This window comes from Heptranchias perlo, chromosome 40, assembly GCF_035084215.1.
Source record: "Heptranchias perlo isolate sHepPer1 chromosome 40, sHepPer1.hap1, whole genome shotgun sequence".
Taxonomy (NCBI): Eukaryota; Metazoa; Chordata; class Chondrichthyes; order Hexanchiformes; family Hexanchidae; genus Heptranchias; species Heptranchias perlo.
The window spans coordinates 4,512,195-4,522,097 of record NC_090364.1 but is presented as its reverse complement, the minus strand read 5'-3'; the positions used below and the strand labels follow the sequence as shown (position 1 = coordinate 4,522,097).

Below are 9,903 nucleotides of genomic sequence, written 5' to 3'. Positions count from 1 at the left end.
GTGAGGTGAACATTGACCTTATTTTGCTTTGAGGTGTAAACAGTTAACCCCCATTAGCCCAGTTGTGACCTCAGTGTGGGGAATGTTTGCAGCTGATCCACATCCAGATTCAGCACAGAGTGAGCTGAAGACTTTTTGTCTGAAATATGAAGTCATCAAACCCGTCAACAAATCCACACCCACTCGAACAATCGTGGCTCAGCAACGTATGAAATGTAATGAAATTGATCCCAAAAAGTGCTTGAGAGAAGCAAAGACATTAACGTGGAATGACTGAAGACTGCAATTCCATCACACCCAGTGCAGTTCACAACTTCACTTGTAAACACTGGATAATTACAGCTGCAGCATCAACATTTGATCCATTCATAGGAGTGAAGGAGACAAATGGAGAACGAACAGAATTGCAAAAGGATGGTCACTCTGGAATCCAATACACAATGGGACTAAAGGCAAATTGATAAATTCATGGTGGAGCTGATTGTATAGGATTTGTGAATGAATGGAACAGTGGAAAATTTCCCCCCCGAAAGAATTAGTCATAGTGAACTTGGCATTTCAAGAGGTGAGTTTTACAAAATATATTTGCTTTTTCCAGAAAGTTGTTTTGCTCAAGTTCAGTTCCACAGGGATTATTCTGCCTCCAGTAACTCACCCAATTTCTTGTTCATGGAGGATCTTAAATTGGGAGGATTGGCGATTACAGAGATGATGAAAAGTCTCCTTTGGCAGAGGAGGGGCCCAGAAAAAAAAATGTCCCCACATTCCCATCAAGAGGCCAATAGTTGTTGATTTCCCTCTCACCCAATTGAAGTCCACTTCAGTTCTGTGAGCTCACATTATGAACTTCGACAGTGCTGGTACTTCAGAGCCATCATGTGCTGCTTTGCTCACAATCCTTCAGAAAGTCTAGAGCAGCGTGATCAGTTTGGTTTAGTGAGCTACCCCAAAATAACTGAAGAGCCATAGCACCTTACTTTTTAAAAAAAACCCTGAACTGCTAGTCCCAGGGCTGATACCATTCTTACAGGATGTTCATTGATTGAAATGGTGCAATACTAATTCACTGGCCTTGTGTTTTAAGAAAAAAAAGTTACACACGTGGGAGAGGGGATATTCACTAATGGTGAAACAGTTACTTCTATGCAGCTGCCTCAATCCTAAGCTTCAGCATTTCCTCCCTCTCCTTCAATATACTTCTTAAAACCTACCTTTTGCTCACCTGTCCTAATATCATTACATGGTTCAGTATCGAACAGCCCAATGTAGTTCTTCTTACTGAAAAATAAGCAGCTTAAAATTTAAAAAAAGGAGACCAAACCCAGTCCAATGTTAAACACAGTTTATTTACAGTTTCTATCATATTCCAAATCAACAGCCCAGGTCTCAGAGCTCTCTCCAGAGTCACACAAATCATCATGCACCAGACTATATAAACTGGACTACTGTACACAATAAGCTTTATTCCTGCAGTCAGTTTAATCACTCTCCCCCAGGGTGAGCTTGTCAAACAGGTACACTCCCATGCCATTCTCAGGGGCTCCCAGTCTCTTCAGGTTGGTGATGTGATCGCCAAGCTTCTTGATCATCTTCACTTGTTCATCCAAGTAGTGGGTCTCCAGGAAGTCACACAACTAGGAAGAAAAGATGGAAAATAGTTATGTCCAGCAGCAGATATCAAGGAACTTCCCCTAGAGTTTGAATTTTAATCCTCTTGGACTGGAGGATAGTCAAGTGGTACACTTCAGATTGATGGAATTACTGCATTATTAGAGTAAACTCACTGTACAACAAGTGCATAGATCCTCATGACACTGGGACACACTTACTTGTCAATGGCCACAGTTGGTCAAACTTCCTGTCCTGTCTCCACTCAAAAATCCAAGATAGACATCCCTACACAAAGCTATTGGGGATGAAGATATGAATAGGCTGAAGTGTAACATTCCACCTCAATCTTACCCAAAGGCCCACATTAAAAACTTACATGAGGGTCTGTCCTCTCAGTGGACAGTTTGTGCAGATCCAGCAGACTCTGGTTCACATCCTTCTCCATCTGCAGAGCTCTCTGCATCACCTCCAGACCATTGCTCCACTCATCCTGCTCTGGCTTCTGAAAAGGAATCAAGTCTCAGCCAGATCACTTACAATGGATTAAACAAAATACATGTGAAGGAAAATAGGATTGCAAAAGCAATCAGATGTCCATGTTACCAAGGACCAATGTCACAGGAATATAATTTTACTATATTAAGCCACTGAAATCAAATTGGAACTAATTGTTTCAAATGCTTTCTATAGCAATCAGTCCGAGGTGAGCCACAGAAGACCACTCATTTATAAATCTAACCTTGACGTCAGACAAGATGATTCGGCCTCCACGCTGATTCTGGAATTTCAGCAGTTTCTCAGCGTGCTCCCGTTCCTCATGTGACTGCTCCTTGAAGAACTCCGCAAAGTGACGCAGGGCAACATCATCCCGGTCAAAGTAATAGGACTGTGGAGAGAATTTTAAAACGATCACAATACAAAATTATTTGTTATTTTTCTACAGTTAGATATTAATTGCTTCCAAAAATAGTTACCATTTGTTAACTAGCAAAACTCAATTTACTTCACTATGTTGGCTCACTGCCCCTCCCTATAAAGGCAGGGTAAAGATTCCACAAGCAAAAAAACACACAAGTTTTGGATTACATTGCAGGTCAGGTCAAACTCAACTCCCTGAGCAAGTTGTATCTCCTTTTACTCTCCATTCTAATCTAAAAATAATGAACAAGAGAAAATTCCTTCATTCCTGTAGTTCTACAATCATTTAGTGTAAGAGATCAAGGCACAGTGAAAGCTTCACCACCAGGATTCTCATAGTACTTCACTAGGAAATAAAAAAGGTAAGAAAACTAGTGAGGACTTGTCCACAAAATCAGGTACAGTAGCATTGTGGTTATGTTACTGGACCAGTAATCCAGAGACAGGAGCTCAATTCCACCACAGGAGCTGGGAATTTAAGCTCAGTTAATTAAAATAAAAATCAGAATAAAAAGCTAGCATCAGTAATGACCATGAAACTACTGGATTGTCATAAAAATCCCATCAGGTTCACTAATGACCTCCAGGGAAGGAAACTTGCCATCCTTACCCAGTCTGGCCTGTGATTCCAGACCCACAGCAATGTGATGGATTCTTATAGTGGCCCAGCAAGTGACTCAGTTGTACAATCCTCCAATAAAGAAACTGCAGCATCTCACAACCACCTTCTCAAGAGCAATTAGGGATGGGCAATAAATGCTTGCCTTGCCAGTAACACCCACATCCCATGGATGATTTAAAAAAAAAATCACTGGCTACACACAGCAGCTGAGCCAGGTTTATATATTAAACCCCTCAATTGAGTGCAGACACCACAAGAAGCAGTCCATCAACTCAACAAGATCACCTTACATAAAACAGTCAGCACTCACTGTCCAAAAATTATATTCCCCAGGGAGGGGGGAAAAGAACTTGAGAAATAGAGTTTAAAGCCAGTTCATTAAACTGGAAAAATTCCAACTACTTAGAATGCAGTGACAATTAATCAAAGACTCACCATGGAGAGGTAAACATAGGAGGAATAGAGCTCCATATTGATCTGCTTGTTGACACCATCCTCACACTCCTTGTGATAGTTCTGACACACTTGGGAAGCCATCATCTATTTCTGTTATCACTCTTCACTATCACCTGGACAATTCTAGAACTACCCTCTTCACTCACAAGCTCTTTTATTTATACTATTGGGACCGCCTCCATTTGAGCAAGGAATGACATCACCAATGATGATTGACAATCCCTGATAGCCAATCAGGAATCTTCCATAAATCCAGGCACCAATTAACAAAGGAGAGGGGGTGTGAGGGAGGGGTTGATACCCAGAGCCAATCAGAGCTTTGGAATACAGGCTGGTTTGGGTGATTGGTCTCGGTGATGTCACTGCTTTTTGGGTTGTTTTTCCCTCTTTTCTTTTGTTTGACTAAAATAATTCTAAGATGGGGCACTTGTGTTGCTGTCTTTAGACCCAGTGTCACCTGTATTTTTGTCACCTTCATTTCTTTAATACGAAATCCAACAAAACCAGAATCAAATCATAACTTTATTGTCGGAGTCGAGGACGTACTCCGAGCTCTGCGCCTCCCACCGGTCTCGGAAAGCCTCAAGTTTACCAGCAGACACCGTGTGCTCCCTCTCCAGGGCCACCCGGGCGCAGAGAATGCTGCGGAGCGAGGCAGAGAGTCGGAGCGACCGCCCCCACGGGCCGCATCCAGCCAGGACCTGTGGATGGTCACCTTTGATGCTTTTTGGGTTCTTTGACCTCCCTAAATGTGCCTCTTTGTATAAATCTTTCAGAATCACAACTTTGAATTATTTGATAATTTAATATTTTCACTGAAGTTGCTTTTCATAATCTGGCCAAGTTTATTACTTGTAAGTAATTGTGACACTGAGACAATATTCAACGCAATCAAGTAGTCTTGAGTGAATTTGTAAACCAACCATTGGACAGAGAAATGGAAATTCCATCCCATGGATGGTGTGAATCGTCCCCAGTTCTAATATAGAGAATGGGTGTGTCTGAGGATTGGCAGCATGGGGGCATCAACTGGGCAAAGCATTGTGGGATGTATCATTGTTTTGGTTTTGATTCTCATGAAATGTTGTTTGGTAAAATTCAGGATATTCAGCGAGAATGAGAGGGAGTGAAGATTGCTGAATGCAATGTCACCCACACAAACATCCCCATTTGTGTCAGCTGTGACTCAGTGGCAGCACTCTCACCTCAGAGTCAGAAGGTTGTGGGTTCAAGTCCCACTCTAGGGACTTGAGCACAAAGTCCAGGCTGATACTTCACCACAGCACCCAGTGCGTGCTGTACAGTCGGATGAGACATTAAACCGAGGCCCCGTCTGCTCACTTAGGATGTAAAAGATCCCATGGCACTAATTTGAGTGAGAGAAGGGGAGTTCTCCCTGGTGTCTCTGCTAATATTTATCCCTCAACCAATGTAATTAAAACAGATTATCTAATCATCATTTCATGCTGTTTGTGGGATCTTGCTGTGGCCTTATTGGTTGCTGCGTTTCCTACATTACAACAGTGAGTACATTTCAAAAGTACTTATTGGCCGTGCTTCATTGTAATCAGATTGTGGGGAACGGATCAGCACAGAGTGAGCTGAACATTGGCCTGTTTTTCATTTGAGGTGTAAACAGTTAACCCCCATTAGCCCAGTTGTGACCTCCGTGTGGGGAATGTTTGCAGTTGATCCTCATCCAGGTTCAGCACATCGAGTGAGCTGAATACTTTTTGCTCGAAATATGAAGCCGTCAAAGCCATCAGCAAATCCAACCGACTTGTACAATTGTGGCTCAGCAACGTATGAAATGTGGTGAAATTGATCCCCCAAAAGTGCTTGAGAGAAGCAAAGACATTAACGTGGAATGACTGAAGACTGCAATTCCATCACACCCAGTGCAGTTCACAACTAAGTTCCTAAACTTCACTTGTAAACACTGGATAATTACAGCTGCAGCATCAACATTTGATCCATTCATAGGGTTGAACGAGACAAATGGAGAACCAATAAGATTTGGAAAGGATGATTACTATTTGGTATGAAATGCACAATAGGACCAAATACAAATTGATACATTTAAGGGAGGAGCTGATTGCATTGGGTTTATGAATTGATGGGACAGGGATGTGGAAGGATTTGGCAGGAGAAATATCTATTTAACTTGAAATCAAAAAGCAAATTTAAACAATGAAATATATTTACTCCTTCCTGAAGGATTTCAGTTGCACAGATATTACTCTCCCATGAGGACCTTACTCAATTGCTTCTCATGAGATCAACAGTGAGTGTTGCAGGTTCTTTACTTGGACGGTGGGTGCACACATAGGGCAAAAAAAAAAAGTTTTTAATCGAGCCATAACTTCTCCCCCACCAAATCTATACTGTCCCCTAAGAAGCCAGTGGATACGAAGCAAATGTGCCAATGTTAGTTTCCTCCCTCCTCCAAGTACTCTGAGTTCACATTACTGGTCTGTACTTGTTTGACCACTAAACTTACTAGAAAGTCCACAGCAGCAATGATGAGTTTGGTTTCTTGAGCTACGTCCAGTGTATCCCACAGCAATAACAGAGATCTGCAGCAACTCACTTTAATATCTGGACTTCTTATCGCAGGGCAAAAGTCTTGTTTAAAATGGGATTGTTCAGTGGACTGATCTGGTTTAACACCAGCTCATTATCCTGATATTTTAACACAATGTTACAGTAGCTGATATCTTGTCCTGGGGTGGGGGTGTTTAAAAAGGAAGATGCCACTTTGGAAAGAGAATATTCAGTGGCAACAGTAACTTGCATTAAAACCAAAGATTGGAATGTGCTATGAGCATTCAAGGTAAACACAGAATTGAAATTAGATCTTCAACATATGACCCTGAACATCCAAGTCAATAAATTGGAATTACTACAGGAATCGGGGGGGGGGGGGGGGGGGGGTTAAATTGACAATGGACTGACTCTTACACTGCCCAATGTAATTGTTAGATGTAAACTAAATTAGATTTAGTGAAAAATCAGCAACCACTCAATTTGAGACAACAAAATCCAGTTCAACAATTTATTGACAGTTCCTATTACATTTCACAAGAGACCAGGTCTCAGTTCTTTGTACAAAGCCACACAAGTCATGACTGCTACAAGATGGGAGAGTTTCAAGATGACATGAACAGGAGCACTAATAAGCTTTATCCCTGCAGTCAGTTTAATCACTCTCCCCCAGGGTGAGCTTGTCAAACAGGTACACTCCCATGCCATTCTCAGGGGCTCCCAGTCTCTTCAGGTTGGTGATGTGATCTCCAAGCTTCTTGATCATCTTCACTTGTTCATCCAAGTAGTGGGTCTCCAGGAAGTCACACAACTGGAAGAAAAGATGGAGAATAGTTATGTCCAGCTGCAGATAGCAAGGTAGTCCCCCTAGAGTTTGGAATTTAATCCTCTTGGACTGGAGGATAGTCAAGTGGAACACTTCAGATTGATGGAATTACTGCATTATTAGAGTAAACTCACTGTACAACAGGTGCATAGATCCTCATGACACTGGGACACACTTACCTCTCAATGGCCACAGTAAGTCAACCTCCCTGCCCTGTCTCCACTCAAAAAAATCCAAGGTCAACATCCCTCCACAAAGCTACTGGGTAAAAGATCTTAATAGACTCAAGAACTGTAACATTCCATCTCCAACTTAGCCAAAGGCCCACATTAAGGACTTACATGAGGGTCTGTCCTCTCAGTGGAGAGTTTGTGCAGATCCAGCAGACTCTGGTTCACATTCTTCTCCATCTGCAGAGCTCTCTGCATCACCTCCAGACCATTGCTCCACTCATCCTGCTCTGGCTTCTGAAAAGGAATCAAGTCTCACCCAGATCACTTACAATGGATTAAACAAAATACATGACAAAGTATTGAAGGAAAATAGGAGCAGTTCAAAAAAGCAAATCAGATGTCCATGTTACCATCAACCAATGTCAAGAATACATAGAATGACTGAATTAAGTAACTGGAGTTAAATAAAAAACAACTGCTGCAGAAAATATTTGAAATAATCAGTCCAAGGGGAGCCACATAGAAGACCACTCATTTATTAAATCAAACCTTGATGTCCTCAAAGATGATTCGGCCTCCACGCTGATTCTGGAATTTCAGCAGTTTCTCAGCGTGCTCCCGTTCCTCATGTGACTGCTCCTTGAAGAACTCAGCAAAGTGACGCAGGGCAACATCATCCCGGTCAAAGTAATAGGACTGTGGAGAATTTTAAATATATCATGCTAGATCTAGATTACAAAATACAAGTCCAAATTTTTCATTTATTTTTCCTCAAGATATTAATTGCTTTCAAAAATAATTACCATTTGTTAACTCGCAAAATTCAATTTACTTCACTTTCATTTGGTGAGCTTCCCTTCCCCATAAAGGACAGAATAAAGAGTCAAGCAGCAAAAAAACCTAATATTTGGGATTACATTTCACATCTTTCAAATCAACCCCTGAGCAAGTTGTACCTCCTTTTACTCTCCATTCTAATCTAAAATTGATGGAAAACAAATGAAAGTTCATTCATTCCATAGTTTCACACTCTGCAGTTTAGTGTAATAGAGATCTCAGCACAGTGAAGGCTTCATCACTGGGAAGCTCAAGGCAAGAAAACTAGTGAGGACCTGTCAACATCTCACTGGCTACAGTCACCCCATTGAAACTGAAAGTGGTCAAATGTTGACAAGCACTTGACCAGGTTTCTGCTCTTCTCTTACAAACTCAGGCAGCAGCTGAACCAGGTTCATATATTAAACCCCTCAATAGAGTGCAGCTGCTGCAAGGAGCAGTCCATTAACTCACCAAGATCACCTTGTATTACAAACCAGAAATGCTCACGACCCCAAGATTTTTCTTCCCAGGGAAGTGGAACAAAGCAAAGAGAAAGAGTTTAAAGCCAGTTTGTTGAACTACAGAAATTCTAACCATTACAATTAATACAGTGACAATTAATACAAGACTCACCATGGAGAGGTAAACATAGGAGGAATAGAGCTCCATATTGATCTGCTTGTTGACACCATCCTCACACTCCTTGTGATAGTTCTGACACACTTGAGAAGCCATCTTTACAATATCTTATGTTTTCACTATCACCTGATCAATTCTACAACTCCCCTCGTCCCTCACAAGCTCTTGTATTTATACTACTGGGACAGCCCGCATTGAAGCAAGGAATGACATCACCAATGATGATTGACATTCCCTGATAACCACTCAGGAATCGTCCATGAATCCAAGCACCAATTAACAAAGGAGAGGGGCGTGGTGGAGGAGGGATTGATACCCAGAGCCAATCAGAGCTTTGGAATACAGGCCGGTTTGGATGATTGGTCTCGGTGATATCACTGCTTTTTGGGTATTTTTTTACTACAATAATTCATAGATGGGGCACTTTTTTTGTGCAGGTCAGTGAGCTCTGAAGGGACGGTGGGACTGTCCTGAGGTACTGGTGTCGGCTGGTTGACGGTCCAATCATTCCCTCGGTGCTCTGTGGCCATGGATAACTCGAATCCCCACACGGGCTCCAAACTCCAGATAAACTTTCCCGTTTGGAACTAATTGTCCAAACACGAATAGGATTGAAAGTTTTTTTTCTCTTGGTTGACTTTTTATTAGTGATGTTCGTCTAGTTTTCTTTTCTTCTTCTTTGTTTACGGCCCCCCTTTTATAAGAAGTGGTGGGGGTGGGTGGGGTTAGCGAATGTTTTAATTTGCAGCAAATCAATAAGCAAAAAATAAGTGTCAAATAATAATTTTATTGTATCGACCCAGGATGCACTCCAATCCCTCCGGTGCCCACCGGTCGCGGAAAGCCTCAAGCATAACGGCAGACACCGCGTGCTCCCTCTCCAGGGCCATCCGTTCGCAGAGAATGCCACGAACCAGAGTCGGACCGACCGCCCCACAGGCCGCGTCCAGCCTGGACCTGTGGATGGTCACCTTTGGTGCTTTTTGACCTCCCTCAAAGTGCCTCCTTGTATCAATCTCTCAGAATCACAACTTTGAACTATTTGTTAATTTGATATTTTCACTGAAGTGGCTTTTCATAATCTGGTCAAGTTTATTACTTGTAAGTAATTGTGATGATGAGACAAAATTAAACGCAACCAAGTCATCTTTGAATTTGCAAAGACATTAACGTGGAATGACTGAAGACTGCAATTCCATCACACCCAGTGCAGTTCACAACTAAGTTCCTAAACTTCACTTGCAAACACTGGATAATTACAGCTGCAGCATCAACATTTGAATCCATTCATAGGG

General features: G+C 42.0%; 2 protein-coding genes across 2 annotated transcripts; both read right to left on the bottom strand.

Annotated features, from left to right (window-relative positions):
• Positions 1-1,327: 1,327 nt before the first annotated feature.
• LOC137305411 (ferritin heavy chain, oocyte isoform-like) lies at positions 1,328-3,688 on the bottom strand. Its single transcript, XM_067974240.1, has 4 exons — positions 3,587-3,688; positions 2,351-2,497; positions 1,988-2,113; positions 1,328-1,634 (listed from the first exon to the last, which is right to left on the bottom strand). Exons 1-4 carry the CDS (start codon positions 3,686-3,688, stop codon positions 1,479-1,481), a joined length of 531 nt encoding a protein of 176 aa, XP_067830341.1. The 3' UTR covers positions 1,328-1,478.
• Positions 3,689-6,648: 2,960 nt separating this feature from the next.
• On the bottom strand, positions 6,649-7,432 carry LOC137305342 (ferritin heavy chain-like). The gene is made up of 2 exons (XM_067974181.1): positions 7,319-7,432; positions 6,649-6,962 (listed from the first exon to the last, which is right to left on the bottom strand). The coding sequence occupies exons 1-2, from the start codon at positions 7,403-7,405 to the stop codon at positions 6,807-6,809; spliced, it is 243 nt and encodes an 80-aa protein (XP_067830282.1). The 5' UTR covers positions 7,406-7,432; the 3' UTR covers positions 6,649-6,806.
• Between the last annotated feature and the right edge of the window lie 2,471 nt (positions 7,433-9,903).